We start from the raw sequence: 18,235 nt of genomic DNA on the forward strand, positions 1-18,235 counted from the left end.
AGAAATATATGAAGCAATCATTCTTCAGTCAGAACACCCACGAGTAGTCAGAGATTGGACTAATTTGTATGGCCATGAGCCCTAAGCCCTAAAAATCAGTGCTAGGAAGCCAAATGCAGATTAACGCACGTGGATCCACAGCAGTTCAAACTCCGAAAACAAGGCAGTGATCCAACAGTCATCCTTGGATTTCTTCTCCAGATTCTTCTGCAAATAAAGGTTGGATTTTTTCCAACTGAAAATATTGCCACATAAACATTCCCTTTGTTTTGAAAGAGGTATCGTTGTGACAAAGTGCCCAGTCTCAGAAAAAATTACACTGAATAACAGTCAGAGCCCCGAATATTTCAGCAAGTATTTAATAATACAAGCGGTTACATACCAAACAGCACTCAATATTCTTCTTTCAGCATAAACACTACACACATGGAGTACATACAGTGTAATAAGGAACATATCAGAAGGGTAAATACTGTAACAGCTCTGATACGAAACACGAGAAGTGCTATTCACCCAACGGAGATCTAAACTTGTACTGCATATACTATCCTGAACGCCAGGGGTTAAAAGACCCCAATAAAAAGTAGTGCACCTGCATGGGTATAGGGAGCAATATCAGTGTCATTTTTGGAAGAGAAAAGGACAAGTTTAGAAACTTGGAGGAGACCAGGTTCCATAAAGATATATTTACAGAATTTGCTCATACATGGCACTGGCACACACAGTTTAATCAAATCATACATTTCCAGGAGGCAAAACAGAAAAACAGCCAAAAGGAGAAAAAAAGTTTAATAATGCTTTGTTTTTCGTAAATACTTGCATTCCCTATAAACTAGTATAGGAGGGATCCAGATCATGGAGCCTCCTAAGGTTAGAGCTGCAGGATGACACCGGTCAAGCAATAAGTCTCAGTAATGTAACAAAACAAACAAAAAGCCGGCGTCTGTGCAACTTGAAACGCAAAATTTTAGAGCTGAAATTTTAGACCCAAAGAGAGGTGACGAGGAGCAGCTAATATTGCATTAAAGCCTGGAGAAAACTCACGTGAGATCTGCAAACACGGATTCAAGGGTTGGGTTTTTTTATGGTTGTGTATCAGTGTGTTCTAACATTGTCAATGCGGCACTAAAACCCTTGCTTTATAAAAACTATTATTCCCAGTGTAATAGCTATAAAGAACCACAGAAACCAGCAGTTCAGACTTTCTGGGAGCTTTTTGGTTAATACAGTTAGTGAGATTAATTTTTTTTTCCAGTGGTGGCCTTTAGGTTATGTGCACACGGTGTTTTTTTGATGCAATTTTTGATTACTTTTTTGAGAACTCTGCATGCCTATTCTGAAACCAGTAGAATCTGAGATTTCTGAATTGTTTTGCGCACAATGCTTTTTTTTTTCTCCTTGCAGAATTGGTGCAGAAAAAAAAAATCTGCAGCATGTCAATTGTTGGGGTGTTTTTTTTTTCCTGCGTTTAGCCATTCCATTTTCATTAAAGCGAACCAAAAGATCCTTTATGATATGCTAATTAGCGCAGGGACTAGTCATAAGGGCGTTCCTTCCCCTGGCCCCCTTAGCACATACGGGCATGTGGGCATGCCAACATGCTAATGAATGCGCAGCGTCAGAGGCATAGTCGCTCTCACCTCTCTGCTGCCACCGCTGGTTTTTGGATCAGAGCACATGATCAGAATGTCCCCGGACTTCCGGTCATGCGCGCTACACCACTTTGAAGCCGGGACGCATACACCAGGCTTCGTAGTACGCATGACTGAAATTCCAGGACTTATGATCATACACACGGAGACGAAATCCAGCGTCTGGCGCGGTGGCAGCAGAGAGCGGTGAGATCGACCATTCCTCTGACGCTGCACATTTATTAGCATGTTAGTACTTTGGGTGTGCATATGCTAAGGAAGCCGACTAGCCAAGGGAACTAATACTTTTTCTACAGATCTCTTTATCTATGCTACTATAGGCTGGGACTGCTAGGCAGGGATTAGCAATATACACCCAGAACCGCTCTTGGTTCTGGGTGCATACAGGACCTGGCAGGTTCATGCTAATAAAGAAAACAAAGAAAACAAACAAAAAAAAAAAACATACAAAGAACGCATGCTTTTTTTTTTTTCTGTCAGAAGGTGCAGATTTTGATGCAGAAAATTGCTGTACCAAATCCACAGCGTGTGCACATACCCTCAAGGCTATCGGTCCCGATATCGCTAGCGTGGGTACCCGCCCCCATCTGTTGTGCGACACGGGCAAATCGCTGCCCATGCCGCACAACATCGCGCAGACCCGTCACACATACTTACCTGCCCGGCGACGTCGCTGTGACAGGCGAACCGTCTCCTTTCTAAGGGGGCGGTCCGTGCGGCGTCACAGCGACGTCACTGAGCGGCCGCCCAATAGAAGCGGAGGGGCGGAGATGAGTGGCCGGAACATCCCGCCCACCTCCTTCCTTACTCATAGCGGCCGGGAGGCAGGTAAGGAGAGCTTCCTCGTTCCTGCGGCGTCACACATAGCGATGTGTGCTGCCGCAGGAGCGACGAACTACATTGTTACTGCTGCAGTAACGATAATCGAGAATGGACCCACACGTCACCGATGAGCGATTTTGCAACGATGCAAAGTCGCTCATCGGTGTCACACGCAGCAACATCGCTAATGCGACCGGATGTGCGTCACTAATTCCGTGACCCCAACGACTCCGCATTAGCGATGTCGCAGCGTGTAAAGCCCCCTTTACAGGCCACATTGATTGCATGTTTTGAAATGTGTTAAGAAGTTCAGGACATTCCATTTTTTGATAAATGGCCAATTTACTTAACATTTCTTGGATAGTACAGCTAGATGCAAAAGTTGATTATTCATCGTTTAGTAATCTAAACTTACAGCCCATCATAGTGTATAGATCTGCAGACAATTCTGCTGTTTGACAATCTTAGCTACAATTTCCAATAGCAAACACATTCTTTGCATAGTCAATAATGAAGTATTCATTTTGTCCTTGGAGGGGTTGTCTGTCCATTTATTTATTTATTTTTTTACTCAGAATGGTGTTAAAATAATAAGAATGGTAATAATTGCCATCTTACTATTTATAAACCACTAGATAAATGCGTGAAGATAGAAATATGTACACGGTTTTTACTGGATCTAATAATGTTATGTACAGATTATGAAAAGAGTGGATTGTCTATGAGGAAGAGTAAAAAGTTTAAAGTAACAAAAAATATAGATTGTATTATATTAAAGATTTTGTTTCTGCCCTAAATAGTGGCTTCTCGAAAACCTGGATGGCATCCAAACGTTCTGCCAAGACCGGTCCTATGGTCGATGTCAGAAAATCCAAGAACGACCCCTAGTACCAGATCAATTAAAGTCTTCAAAGGAGAAACGTTTATTTTTCATTTTTTCCCTCTCGTTCGTGAAATGGGTAGAAAAATACTGTATTTTCCGGCATATCGACTTTTTAACTAACCCCTGAAAATCTTCTCAAAAGTCGGGGGTAGTCTTATACGCCGGGTATTGTCTTATACAGTGGTGTACGGTGCTGCTGTCTGCCGTAAATCATGGAAGGGGTCAATGTGCTTGCGGTCCGCAAGAACTCCCCCATGATCGCATCCCATACACAGGGCCACCGCCGCTGTCAGTGCTTTACTGCAGATGAATGCCTTATGGCGCTGCAAAGCATTCAACTGCAGTAAAGCCATCACGGCAGACAGCAGCGGCAACTCCGGGCACCAGAAAAGTTCACGGGGGGGGGGGGGGGGGGGTATGTGCCTGAGGACTGCAAGAAGCAGCTGAGGACACTGCAGGAACAGAGGAGAGGTGAAAATATTTTTTATTGTGTGTAAACAATGGCATAATAGGGGACAAGAAGGGGACCAGTAGAAGGACATTACTAAAGGATGGGCACATGACTGCAGGGGACGTTACTAAGCAATGGGCTCATTACTAGAGGACACTTTACTAAACAATGGGGGCATTAGGCTATGTGCGCACGTGTGCGCTCTGCACCGCACCGAAAATGTGCGCTTCAGAGCGCAGCTGAAAAGCTGCGTTCTGAAGCGCATGGTGCCGGCAGATTCGTGCGCTCTGCATGCTGCCTCTCCCTATAGACAGCATGCAGAACGCACGAAAGAAGTGACATGTCACTTCTTAGAACGCAGCGATTCGGCAAGCAGCCGAATCGCTGCGTTCTAACATGCCACGTGCGCACGGCTCCTGCACAATCTCCATAGATTGTGCTGGGGACGCAGGACGCATGCAGTTACGCTGCGGTGCAGAACGCAGCGTAACTGCATGTAATACGCACACGTGGGCACATAGCCTTACTGCAGGGGACATTACTAGACAATGGGGGCATTACTCGGGTCGGCTTATACTAGAGTATATATAGTATATCCCAAACTATATTTTAACTGGAAAAGTTGGGGGGTCATCTTATACGCCGGAAAATACTGTAGTACTTTTTTTCTTTTTAACTGCAACATTAAAGTTGTATACCGGTTTGAGTTATCACTTCCCACCGATTGCCACCATTCCAGACACTCGTGTGCTCGGTTCTCCTTTGGATGCAAGGCTGCGTTCAGAAAGTTGGACGACAGCAAGACACCCTTGTGCCCTACAGATTCATTCAATGCTGACACAGATTAAGAAAATCGTAGGCAGCACTTGTCTCGCTTTGTAGCTCTAGCACCGGAGAATATGAGTGCGATCTACTGCTCCATTCAGCGCCTCCTGGCCTGGAGAGCAGCGACTGGGAACACCGAGGATACTTACTTTGACAAAATCACCCATTTACGTCTTAAAAGAACGGAGCAATACTAATGGTAGTCAACACTAAGGGCGGCGTTATACGAGACGATTTATCGAGCGATCGCATGAGCGATTGCACCCGCCCCCGTCGTTTGTGCGTCACGGGCAATTTGTTGCCCGTGGCGCACAAAGTCGTTTACCCCCGTCACATGTACTTACCTAACAGCCTCGCTGTGGGCGGCGAATATCCTCTTCCTGAGGGGGAAGGGGTTGGGGGGGGAAGGACGTTCGGCGTCACAGCGACGTCACACAGCTGCCAGCCAATAGAAGCTGAGGGGCTGAGATAACATCCCACCCACCTCCTTCCTTCCGCATTGCCGGTGGGACGCAGGTAAGCTGTGTTAGTCATTCCCGGGGTGTCACATGTAGCGATGTGTGCTGCCTCGGGAACGACGAACAACCTGCGCGCAGAAAGAGGAATGACTTTATGAAAATTAAACGACGTGTCAACGAGCAACGAGAAGGTGAGTATTTTTGCTCATTCACAGTCGCTCGTAGCGGTCACACGCTACTATATCTCTAACGATGCCGGATGTGCGTCACTAACGACGTGACCCCGACGACATATCGTTAGATATACCGTATCGTGTGACGCCAGCATAAGACTCCTTCCACATGCCTTAGGTTTTCAACCACAGTCATGTTGGATCCATTAAGGTTTTATTTTAGTGTTCGTATTACAGCTACAACACATGGACCCTGGAAACCTGTGGATAAATTGGTATGAGAGGCTCAAACTTTAACGTAAAACACCTGGCGTTGCAGCTATTGAGACTGGAAACACTTGCAGTTCGTCACTGGTAAGACGCAGCCTCAGTTAGCCGAAATCTGTCTCACAAACTCGAATAAATGTGATGAGAAGCTCTGAACTCGCAGCAGCTTGTTACTCTGAGATAATGTTCAACGCAGGTTTCTACATTGAGCCGTTCTAGTAGATTGACTTTTCCTATAAGTTGTGGATTCAAAGTGCAAACGGTGGCCATACACAAAAGGAAATGATGCAGGCAATGCCAACCACACAGGATCGGGGATAACGTAGAGTATTAAAAACCAAAAAATGGAAAATCAGAAAGAAACAACAAGCTTGACTTAGGCAAAATATCAACGCCAGGCCCCTGAAAGATCTGCAGCCCATATTAAAAGGGAATCTGCCAGCAGGTTTTTGCTATTTAATCTGACACCAGTATGATGTAGGGGCAAAGACCCAGATTCCAGAGATGTGTCACTTACTGAGCTGTTTGATGTCGTTTTGATAAAAGCACTGTTTTCTCTGCCGCAGATCTAGCAGTTATACAGAGCTCATGAATATGCTGGACTACCTGGCAGTACGCCAAGTAGTCCTGTAATGATAATCTCCTGCTGATTACAGTGATTTTATCAACAAAACACTAAACAGCTCAGTAAGTGACACATCGCTGGAATCAGGATCTCTGCCTCTACATTATGCTGCTCTCAGATTAGGTGAGCAAAAACCTAGTGACAAATTTCCTTTAGGCTATGTTCACACAGGGCATCTTTCACTGCATTCTTGAAGTCACAAAGATGCATGCGTTTCTTTCTCCCAGCAAAGTCTATGAGATTTCTATTTTGCTGTCCACACAGGGCAAAACTTTTGTTGGCTGTATCTTGGCTGTTTTTGAAGATACGCCCAAGATGCAGCATGTAAATTCTTTGTGTTTTTCCAGCGTTTTTGAGCCCTTCTAATCAATAGATTTGATTTTAAAAAACACATTGGTCAAAACGCGTAAAAACGCATTGCGTTTTTAATGTGTTTTTGCCGGGGGTGCTTTTTTTGGGACAAAAACTCTGCATCTTTGTGGTAAAAAAAAAAAAAAAAAAGCGCCGCGTGTGAACATACCCTTAGAGGGAATCTGCCAGCAGCATTTTGCCATTTAAAAATCGGACTCCAGTATAATGTAGGGGCAGAGACCCCGCTTTCAGCGGCGTCACTTATTAGTCTGTGTGCTATAGTTTTAATATAAATCAGTGTTGTATCAGCAGGAAATCACTTGGACCATCAAACAAGCAAGACCAGCTAATCTGGGACACCTCACCCCCATCAATGATTGGCAGCTTACTTGCAATACACAGTGGACAAAGGAAGTTGCCAATCAGGGGCGTGGGCGAGGTTATACACAGTTCAACATTCTGATCTCTGCTACATCAACATCAGAGGAGATGGATTTGGTCCAAATTACACCAACCAGTCCAGTAAGTGATACATCACTGGAATCAGGGTCTCTACAGCACTCAGATTTCAGATTACATACCAAAACACTATTGACAGATTCTCTTTAACATATGTGACCGCTAAAGCTGGCTTAGTATGGAGTGCACTGGTTACCAGTCTTGTCCTGTTTTATAAGTGATGCCCAGTTATGATCCAGTCCTTCTGGCCATAGGAGTAAATCAACAAAATGGTAATCCTAGGTAAGCAGAATCTTTCCTCCAGCGTCATCATGAAAGGATACATATAGTTAATCATAAGCTATGGCACACGTCATTAACCTGGCACTTACCAAGTAGGCCAGGAGCTCCACTGCCCCCAGTGCCATCCCGTCCATCACATCACCACTACAAGCTGCGATTGTCCACAACCATAGAAAAAACAGGACTTCCAGAAAAAGCTAAAAATGTTAACGTGTACCTAATTTATGGTGATCTTTAGAGGGAACCTGTGACCAGATATGCTCCCTATAAGGCTCGATATATACAGTATTCTAGAATGCTGTATAAGTTCCCAGGCCGATCTGTATAAGGTAAAAACATTTTATTATACTCAGATGCAGGTTGGTCCGGTCTGATGGGCGTCTCTGGTCTCGGCCCGGTGCCTCCTCTTGTCCGTCCATCGCCGTCCTCCTTCCCAGCTCCATGTGGATGACGTGTCCTGCGTCATACACACAAAGGCCGCGACTGTGCTCCTGCGCACTTCTCTTTGCCCTGCTGCAGGCAGAGCACAGTACTCTAATATACAGGGGCAGAGAAAGGTCACAGACCGCCCGTACACTACAATACCTTAATCAGAGAGAAGTGCATGTGTGCAGGAGCCCAATGGAGGACTCTGCGGCTGACGTAAATCACATCATCCAGAAGGAGCAGGGAAGGAGTACGGCGATGGAGGAAGAAGAGAGGCACAGGACCGAGACCAGTGACACCCATCGGACCCAACCGCCCACAGAGGAGTATGATAAAAGCTGTTTTTAGGTTATAAAGCGCACCCTGGGCTCTTTTATACTGTATTCTAGAATACAGTATAAAAGGGTTTACTGGTGGTCTATAGGGGGAAAACTCAGTGACAAGTTCCCTTTAAACTAGGGGTTTAGTAAAGCAGCATTTAAAGATGGCCTTAAATAGCCATGATTTTACATTGCAATATCTAAGCTTCTTCTGAGGGGCAAATCTCTAGACCATGACCAATAAACGAGAGGGGGGGGGGTGCAAATCTCTAGACCATGACCAATAAAAGGAAGGTGGGGGGGGCAAATCTCTAGACCATGACCAATAAAAGGAAGGTGGGGGGGGGCAAATCTCTAGACCATGACCAATAAACGAGAGGGGGGGGGTGCAAATCTTTAGACAATGACCAATAAAAGGAAAGTGGAGGGGAAAATCTAGACCATGACCAATAAAAGGAAGGGGGGTACAAGTCTCTAGACCATGACCAATAAACGAGAGGGGGGGGGGGAATCTTTAGACCATAACCAATAACCGGGAGGGGGGCACATCTCTAGACCATGATCAATAAATAGGTGGCATTATACCATAAGTGATCACACTTCATTAAAAAAAAACATAGCCCTAAGTAGGTTTAAAGACTAGACAAACGATAAAGGTACGAGCTCACGGAGTTCTGAGGTATCTTTTGAAATGGTGCAGAGCCGAAAAATACATAGAAGAAAAAAGAAAAAAAAAAAATGTTTGAAATACTCTTCCTATTTATTGATATTACAGAACAGCTCAGTGTTCTAATGTTTGGTAATTTAGGAGTTTTTCTTCCGGTTTTTAAAAACGCCTATTGGGATCAAAGCATGTGTATGTCACTGGTTTGATTTGGCTCGTGATTGAAAATGCATGAAGCTTGGCACGGTCATATCAGTAAACTGGAAAAACAAAAATGAAAAACTCATCCAAAAAAAGGAACATTTCCTGAAGCAGTTTCCACTAGAAAAGATGGTTTCAACAGCCTAGAAAAACCTACCCTACATGTCTGATTAGTAGGCAACTCTCCCTTGGGTCCTTCTAAAATCCAAGAACATTTCTCTAATATTACAAAACCACATTGAGATTATAGGATGGCGAGGTGGTCGAGCACGTATAGTGCAGATCGGGTCGAAGCTCTACTTGGCCACCTCCGTTAGTCCCGTAAACCTTTAATGAAATAGCACCATACATGCTCGACCACCACTCCAACTTCTAGCCATGGTCTTGCAGCTAGAATCAAGGCTGTTCTGGCAATCATCCCTCCAATATCATTTAATCCAGTTTTGGGCCGGAATACTCATAAGCGTGATAATGTCCAAAAGTGACCTCAATAGGAAGAGCTAGAAGGAAGAACTTGATATTACATAACCATCTTCATATAGCATCATCTATACACTCCTTAGGCAATGACTGACTCTTCAGTGGAAGAGGACAGCCAACTGTAGAGCATTTAGTAACATTCACCCCATAGAAAGTATTTTACAGGGTCACGGTGGAATGACTTATCAATTGAGATTACTAAACCGCTTTAAACCATAAGCCATTATCCGCCATGCAATGAACTTGCACAAAAAAAAAAAAAAAAGTTACAGCGCCAAGTTGTAAGTTTCATGCCAATCAATATAAATGATGCCAAATGTCCAAGCCCCGATAACTTTGGTACATTAGACACAATAATAGTGTATTACTGCGGTTGATTTTGACAGGCTCCAATAACATGAGAGTTAAACTGAACCACTATAATGGTAATATCATCTCTGTACATCCGTGCCAGCTCTTCGGGAAGACTGAGCATCTTTGAAAGTCGCTCATGGTCAACGGTGCCAAACTCATTGTTACCCACGGCATGCCTTATAAGGTGGGTGGCTGCATTTTGATCTTCAAAAACGGAAGAAATCCTGGCCCTTCTTTCCATAAGAAGACCTTGCATCTGTCCCAAAGTAACTTTGTAACCTCCTACTGCTATAGGTTGCTGATGGTGAACGCCGGTCAGATACTCTCCAACGATTCTAACCACATCTTGTCTATGCATAGTCTCCCAAAGCCCATCCGTAGCCAATATGAGGAACTTATCTTTAGGCCTTAATCTGTGGTATATCACTTCGGGCTCGGCGCTTAAGTAAGGTGGGGTGTGATAACTGGGAGGGATGAATTTAGTGTACTCATTGTCATTCAGCTGATCTGGTCCCGACTCGACGACACGTTTCTGAAGATCGATGCTCCACTTGAATTTAACATCACCGAACGCTCTGAAGGGCATCAGCAACCCAAGAAGTCGGTCTTGCTTTACCACGCTCTTCTCTTCCTTTGGATGCTCGGATCGGAGCCTTTGAATTTCAGACTCATTCTGAGCATTATGATCATGGGACATGGTTACCGCAGACCAAGATCCATCTTCTTCCTGGACTCCAAGCAAGGCACGACTATCTCCTGTGTTAGCTACATGCAAGTCTACACCATCCACATGAGCTACGCACGCAGTTGCTCCTGAAAAAGCCACTCTTAAAACCCAGTAGTTCAGAAAAGAATTTGGATCTCCAACTTGAGCTTCCAAAGACAGGTCATTGTCGAGTCGCTTAAATGAATTGATCAAAGCCTCCTTAACGTCGGTTGTCTCCCCCGTGTTCAGATCTATCAGCTCCTGCCAGTAGGTCCGTAAGCTGTTGAAGTACAGTTTGGATGCCTCCTTACTAAAGTAATCATTTGGATGCTTGTGCCACTGCAAAATGGGTAACAGGGCTCGGCCACTTTCTACGGCATGTTCAATCTCCAGCAGAGTCTCCTGAGGTAGCAAAGAAACAGCAATATAATAAAAGAGTCTTTCACTGACAGCCTGAGCGCACGCGCAACCAGCGTGGCCGTCAAACACGCCTAAGAGCATGCCTCGTGTCTGTAAACAGGTAGCCGCACTTCTTCTGTCTTCGATCGGAGCATTGGCGGGCAGCTGATTGCTGTCAAAACCAAGAATTGAACTGATGTTCTTGCCATCGAATTCGGGAACCTTGAAACTATATTCGTTGGCTTTCAAGATACTGTTAACCTGGGGAGGGGTTAGGTAAAACCTCTGCGGTGTAGTCACATATTGTCGCAGCTGAAAACATTGCTCTCTGGGTCGTCGGAAGGCAGAAGCAAACTTCCCATCTGCTCCGCATCGAACAGGCTTCACAGATGGGTAACTGGACCGACAGCACAGAGACTTGTGGTGACAGTAACACACAGAACTGCAGATCCGGCCAAGTTCACAATTCCTGATGAGAGGAAACAGAAGCTGTGTAGGAACAGACATTGCATCCAGTAACAAAGAAGGAGAGCAACTTCTCCCTGGGAAACCTGCGGAGAAGAAAAGGAGATTAGTCATCATTCTTCATTGCCCAGATACAAAATGGACAATTATTTTCCAAAAGACATATATTCTAAACATTTTCAGAAACTATGTAGACTTTAGCATAGATTTTTTTTGGTTTTACTACTGTTCACTTGCTTCCTAAATGCAAAAATTAAACAACTTGCAGTAAAAACAAAGGAACATTCTGCTACTGCATACAGAAATTAAGTCCTTTATCTAGCTGAGTGCTCTGCAAAAAGAAATATATTAAAAAAAAAACCTCACATCCCCAGCTCGTGATGGCTCTCTGCTCTCCTATTCCCTGCTCTTCATGTTAGAGGTCAGCAGCAAGGAGGGGGGGTGTACGCAGAACTTCAGAGAAGAGGGAAGGCATCTAAATGTTTATGTACAGCAAAGACAACAGGCTATACAAGGAGAACAGCACATGGAGAGAACATAGGTGCAGGAGAGAAGCTGTGCTGATGTATAAGCTAATGAAGACAGCAGCACCCCTGATACACAGATCTCACATCCAGCCTATATTACTGAGAAAACATGTCGGTATGTAGGAAGCGGTTTGCAGGGCCACGTGTCCAAAAGCCACAGAATACTGACTGGATAAGGGTCCTGAGAATTGATTTGTTTATCTTTAGCACTAACATTCCAGCAATGGGTCACTTACTGAGCTGTTTGGTGTCATTTTGATAAATCAATGTTTTCTCTGCAGCAGTTCTAGCAGTTATACAGAGCTCATGAATATGCTGGACTACCTACAGAACACCAAGTAGTCCTGTAATGATAAGCTACTGCTGACTAAACAGCGATTTTATAAAAGCTACATTAAGCAACCCAGTAAGTGACACATTGCTGGAATCATGGTCTCTTTTACTTCAGCATGCAGCTCTCCGATGAGGTGGCAAAAACCTGGTCCCTTTAAGATGGAAATATGTAGTGAAATTGAAGAGAATTTCCACAACATGCTTGTTGGAGTGCTCTGTGCAATCAATGTCCATCTACCGCTTCAGTCCTAACTATGGGGGCCCACTGAAACTACATGCAAATATTACATTCATACATTTACCAACGCTTCTACATAAGAATATACTGGGTAGTCTGGAAAATGAGTGAGATGCTTCCTCTGTCTGTATGTAGTGAAATAAGTGTATTGTGCCAACTACTGATCATGTTGGGAGGTAAGTGACGTACTACTGCACAGGGGCCTACCGAGGATTCTCCGGTTCTCCTGTGGGCCAGTCCAACCCTGCCTGTATGCGTGAAAAAGGCTATAATGTAAGCAGGAACGTCACACACAATTACAGTGTATTTAGTTCATCCGGGTGGGGGGAGGGGGGTGGTGGTATGGGAGATCACTGTCGTCCAATCCCACAAAGAGTGTAAGGGTACCGTCACAATTTAGCGACGCTCCAGCGATCCCACCAGCGATCTGACCTGGTCAGGATCGCTGGTGCGTCGCTACATGGTCGCTGGTGAGCTGTCAATCAGGCAGATCTCACCAGCGACCAGCCACGAGTGGAAGCGATGCTGCGCTTGGTAACTAAGGTAAATATTGGGTAACCAAGCGCTTGGTTACCAGATATTTACCCTGGTTACCAGTGCACACCGCTTAGCGCTGGCTCCCTGCACTCCTAGCCAGAGTACACATCGGGTTAATAAGCAAACTGCTTTGCTTATTTACCCGATGTGTACTCCGGCTACTTGTGTAGGGAGCCGGCACTGGCAGCCTGAGAGCGGCGGACACTAGTAACCAAGGTAAATAACGGGTAACCAAGCAAAGGGCTTCGCTTGGTTACCCGATATTTACGTTGGTTACAGCTTACCGCATGCTGCCAGACGCCGGCTCCCTGCTCCTGCACATTCAGATCGTTGCTCTCTTGCTATCACACACAGCGATGTGTGCTTCACAGCGGGAGAGCAACGTCCAAAAAATGAACCAGCACTGTGTGTAACGAGCAGTGATCTCACAGCAGGGGCCAGATCGCTGCTCAGTGTCACACACAGCGAGATCGCTAATGAGGTCACTGGTGCGTCACAAAAAACGTCACTCAGCAGCGATCTCGCTATGTGAGAAGTACCCCTTAGGGTGAATTTAGTCTAATGCAGCATTGGGGCCCCTAGTGATGAAAGATGACCGCCCTGTAGTCCCTCAGTACGAATAGTGCAACACATAGAGGTTACTGGAATAATTTAGTTTGCAAAGCAAGAAGGAAATAAAGCACAATAAAAGAGTCTGCAAAGCAGATATATGCACGGACATAGTAACGTAGCATAACATCTGTAGGGTGGACACGCGACATGTGTCCTGCATACACAAGAAGTCACCTTCTCATTCAAAACCTCGAGGAGCACCGTGTAACACGACACTGACTGCTCAGCCGGATGAAAGGCTCTGGGTATTTTTAGAGCCTGTGTAACCGGAGCTGGAGGGGCACTACAGGAGGCGGGCATTATAGGACCATACATGAGGAGGAGCATTACCATACATGATATATACTGGAAACAGGCAGGAACCAGTCACAATATCCATTGTCCTGGAACCACTGACCCAAAGCATGTGCCGGCCACTCACAGATCAGACATGGCCAAGGAAATCCTACAGATCCAATCAGCCCATATCACACAAGCGATGCACGACATTTCTAGAATGCCTATCCCTACAGAAGTGTGCCACACTATAATTTACTACGTGGGCAGACTGGTACCCCTATAGAGGAGCAACAAAGAAAGAACCAGAAAATGAAGGGTGTGCAACATTTACTCAGCGTTGCATCCCCTTCACAGCTTTCTATACAGCAGTGCGGAGGCCACCAGGTCAGCGGGGAAGTGCAGTACAGTGCGTTTCATGGAAATGGGGCTGGATGATCACCCCTACAGTCGGGAGGGGGGTGGGGGGGGGGGGTAGAGAGTGCCGCTGTGACTAGAGGGGGGAGGGGGTAAGGGAGTAAAAATTTTGAAGTCAGCCCTGTGCTAATACTCATTTTCAAGGTTGGTTGAGGTCCAAGAGATCAGATCTCTGACAATAAAGGTAATTGCATAGCCTAAACATAAGGAGTTTTATGGAGGATCAAAGGGTCTAGTTGATGGCCAAGCTTTTCCACAGTCACCATGGATGGCAGTGCCCATCATCTCCAATGTCTGCCCAGATCAACAGTACAACACCAGTGTAGTTACTTGGAGAACAGTCCTGGGACCAACTGATCCCAAGGAAGCCACTGTTCATAGAGACTGCAACAGACACTGATGGCAAAAGATGATCAATGGAAAAAATTAGAATATACAAGCATAGTCAGATGGAACAGTAATATTACTAGTAACTATTAACTATTGTTACTATAGTAATAGTAACATAGTAACAGGTGGAAAGTGACCCAAGTCCCAGTGTATATGTCCTGTAATCACTGCCTGCAGAGCTGGCATACACCGGGCTGAGGACAGTGTGAGCCACTGGTGCTAAGCACCGCTGGACACAGGAGACCCTCTCAGGCACGATGCACCTAATGATATATGCACACACACCCCCCCCCCCCGATATGGGGGACCCTCTCCGGTACAATGCACACCCCCCCCGATATGGGGGACCCTCTCCGGTACAATGCACACCCCCCCCCGATATGGGGGACCCTCTCCGGTACAATGCACACCCCCCCCCGATATGGGGGACCCTCTCTCCGGTACAATGCACACCCCCCCCGATATGAGGGACCCTCTCTCCGGTACAATGCACACCCCCCCCGATATGGGGGACCCTCTCTCCGGTACAATGCACACCCCCCCCGATATGGGGGACCCTCTCCGGTACAATGCACACCCCCCCGATATGGGGGACCCTCTCTCCGGTACAATGCACACCCCCCCCGATATGGGGGACCCTCTCTCCGGTACAATGCACACCCCCCCCCCGATATGGGGGACCCTCTCTCCGGTACAATGCACACCCCCCCCGATATGGGGGACCCTCTCTCCGGTACAATGCACACCCCCCCCGATATGGGGGACCCTCTCTCCGGTACAATGCACACCCCCCCCGATATGGGGGACCCTCTCTCCGGTACAATGCACACCCCCCCCGATATGGGGGACCCTCTCTCCGGTACAATGCACACCCCCCCCGATATGGGGGACCCTCTCTCCGGTACAATGCACACCCCCCCCCCCCGATATGGGGGACCCTCTCTCTGGTACAATGCACACCCCCCCCGATATGGGGGACCCTCTCTCCGGTACAATGCACACCCCCCCCTCCCCCCCCCCGATATGGGGGACCCTCTCCGGTACAATGCACACCCCCCCCCCCCCCCCGATATGGGGGACCCTCTCCGGTACAATGCACACCCCCCCCCCCCGATATGGGGGACCCTCTCCGGTACAATGCACCCCCTCTGGTACAATGCAACCCCCCTAATACGGGGACCCTCTCCTATGCGATGCACCCACCCTCATACTGACCCAACTATGCCTCTACCCAACAGATCCATATCATCACACGATCTACAGACATGATGCATTACATTGGTGCCTTTTTTTGGTCTAGATTTACTGTGTGTGTGTGTGTGTGTGTGTGTGTGTGTGTGTGTGTGTGTGTGTGTGTGTGTGTGTGTGTGTGTGTGTGTGTGTGTGTGTGTGTGTGTGTGGTTACTTGTTTTCCCTTTTGAAGTGTCCTTAAAGGGAACCTGTCATCAGAAATTTCGCCTAAAACCTAACAGATTCCCCCTCTGCAGCTCCTGGGCTGCATTCTATAAAGGTCCCTGTTATGATTGTGCCCACTTTCTGACCGAAAAAAAGTGTTTATAAAGTTGTACCTTTTTGGCTTCTGATTCTGTAAATCCGTCACGGGGGCGGGCTGCCTGATGGCCGTTATTCTGCCCCCTGGTCCTGTATGCCGCCCCCATCGCTGATTTCAATACTTCTGGACGCCGCCCACTGCTCCAGCCATCCCCGCGCATGCCCAGTGCCCATCTCTCGGGGGATGAGCACTGTGCCCAGCGTCACCGCTGGTGACGTGCACGCAGGGTTAAGATTATGGGCGGTGCTGTGATGTTTATTCCTAAGCAACCGCCCATAATCGCGGGGCCGCGCTTTTCCCCTCGGCCTGCTTCGGCCAGCAGCGCGCTTGCGCAGAACGAAGCAGGCCGAGGGGAAAAGCGCGGCCCCGCGATTATGGGCGGTTGCTTAGGAATAAACATCACAGCACCGCCCATAATCTTAACCCTGCGTGCACGTCACCAGCGGTGACGCTGGGCACAGTGCTCATCCCCGAGAGATGGGCACTGGGCATGCGCGGGGATGGCTGGAGCAGTGGGCGGCGTCCAGAAGTATTGAAATCAGCGATGGGGGCGGCATACAGGACCAGGGGGCAGAATAACGGCCATCAGGCAGCCCGCCCCCGTGACGGATTTACAGAATCAGAAGCCAAAAAGGTACAACTTTATAAACACTTTTTTTCGGTCAGAAAGTGGGCACAATCATAACAGGGACCTTTATAGAATGCAGCCCAGGAGCTGCAGAGGGGGAATCTGTTAGGTTTTAGGCGAAATTTCTGATGACAGGTTCCCTTTAATATACCAGTCTTGTTTTGTCCCCCCCTCATCCCGGTCCACGACTTCTTGAAGTTGTAAATCTTGACGCCAACGATCCCCGATCCCAGACGATGAGGCGACAATGAGGGGACATCGACTCCGATGCTGGAAATCCAAAATTTGGTGGACTCTTCCAGTTGAGGGTCACATGACTTTGCCCCTATAGATCACAGGGTCAGTGGTGGGGTCTGATTTCACGGTGACCAGGAGGCGATTTTTCTGTCCTAAAAGTCGCCGACAAATGGCGCACAGTGTGCAGAGTGCCCTGTACATTATATGACTATTACATAACAGCTCGTTACAGACAAAAAGGAGGAAGCAGAAGGATACGTACCGATCCGCCTGGGCCCGGGACACACACACATTCTCCGGTCACAAGCTGCGAACATCCACAACCTGCACCCGCCCGGCGGACAGCACAGAGCAGCGCAGGAAAAGGAGGGAGACAGTCCCACATAGAAGACAAGACACAGAGCAGCGGAGGGAGGAGACGCACAGACAGCACGGGGGGAGCGGTACCTGCGGCCCCTACTCAGCGCCCTCACCGCCCGCCATCCACCGCAGCACTGGGGACACACGGAGCTCCGGAGCGGCCGACCTTCCGCCGAGCAGCGATAATCTCCTCTGTGACGTCACCAGAGATGCACGTCCTTCAGCGGCGAAAATTTCTCTCCACGCCCTCCCTCCGACCAATAACAGCACCGCTTTCTGAAAAAGCACCTCCCACCTAATTCCTGATTGGCCGTTATGACTGCAATTTTCCCGCCCCTCTTCAGGCGGCTCTTTGAAGTGAGGTTGCCAAGGGCGCTGGTTATAATGGGCACAGAGCGGTGACGGACGGCGGGCGCTGCGTGTGAGCGCTGCTAGGCGGGGCCGTGGAGTGACGGCCGTGGAGGGCGGGGGGTGACCGGCTGGGTGTGGAGGAAGGGAGTGATGGATGTCTGTGGTGGTCCGAGAGAGATGACTGGGGAGTGACGGTTTGGGGGTGCGGGGCCCCTGAGAGAAACAGCCTAGGAGAACCATAAGAGAAACTGCCTGTGGGGAACCCGAGAGAAATGGCCTAGGGAAACCACAAGAGAGACTGGGGAGGACCCAAGAGAAACAGCCTGGGGGGACCCAAGACGATAGAGATGGCCTGCGGGAACCACTAGAGAAACGGCCTAGGAGAACCATAAGAGACATGGCCTGCGGGGCGCCCCCGAGAGAAACAGCCTGTGGGGAGCCTGAGAGAAACAACCTGTGGGAACCAAAAGAGACGGCCTGGGGCGCCCCCGAGAGAAACAGCCTGTGGGGAACC

At 47.7% G+C, this 18,235-nt stretch overlaps 1 protein-coding gene across 2 annotated transcripts; it reads right to left on the reverse strand.

The window, feature by feature from the left end:
• Positions 1 to 345: 345 nt before the first annotated feature.
• On the reverse strand, positions 346 to 17,542 carry PDP1 (pyruvate dehydrogenase phosphatase catalytic subunit 1). Of its 2 annotated transcripts, none has more exons than XM_075353046.1 (2): positions 17,458 to 17,542; positions 346 to 11,349 (listed from the first exon to the last, which is right to left on the reverse strand). In XM_075353046.1, the coding sequence occupies exon 2, from the start codon at positions 11,303 to 11,305 to the stop codon at positions 9,704 to 9,706; it is 1,602 nt and encodes a 533-aa protein (XP_075209161.1). In that variant the 5' UTR covers positions 11,306 to 11,349; positions 17,458 to 17,542; the 3' UTR covers positions 346 to 9,703. The 2 variants fall into 2 exon arrangements, with proteins under 2 accessions (XP_075209161.1, XP_075209159.1); XM_075353044.1 differs by lacking the exon at positions 17,458 to 17,542 and adding an exon at positions 17,273 to 17,411.
• Positions 17,543 to 18,235: the final 693 nt, after the last annotated feature.

Source organism: Anomaloglossus baeobatrachus, chromosome 6 (genome assembly GCF_048569485.1).
Source record: "Anomaloglossus baeobatrachus isolate aAnoBae1 chromosome 6, aAnoBae1.hap1, whole genome shotgun sequence".
Classification (NCBI taxonomy): Eukaryota; Metazoa; Chordata; class Amphibia; order Anura; family Aromobatidae; genus Anomaloglossus; species Anomaloglossus baeobatrachus.

What these genes read in the sequence shown, in the direction of transcription:
- PDP1 (XM_075353044.1), bottom strand. Translation starts at nt 17,327, where the DNA reads ATGTTCGCAGCTTGTGACCGGAGAATGTGTGTGTGTCCCGGGCCCAGG. An exon ending in TCCCGGGCCCAGGCGGATCG is followed by an intron (nt 11,350 to 17,272) that starts GTACGTATCCTT and finishes TCTTCTCCGCAG; the next exon opens with GTTTCCCAGGGAGAAGTTGC.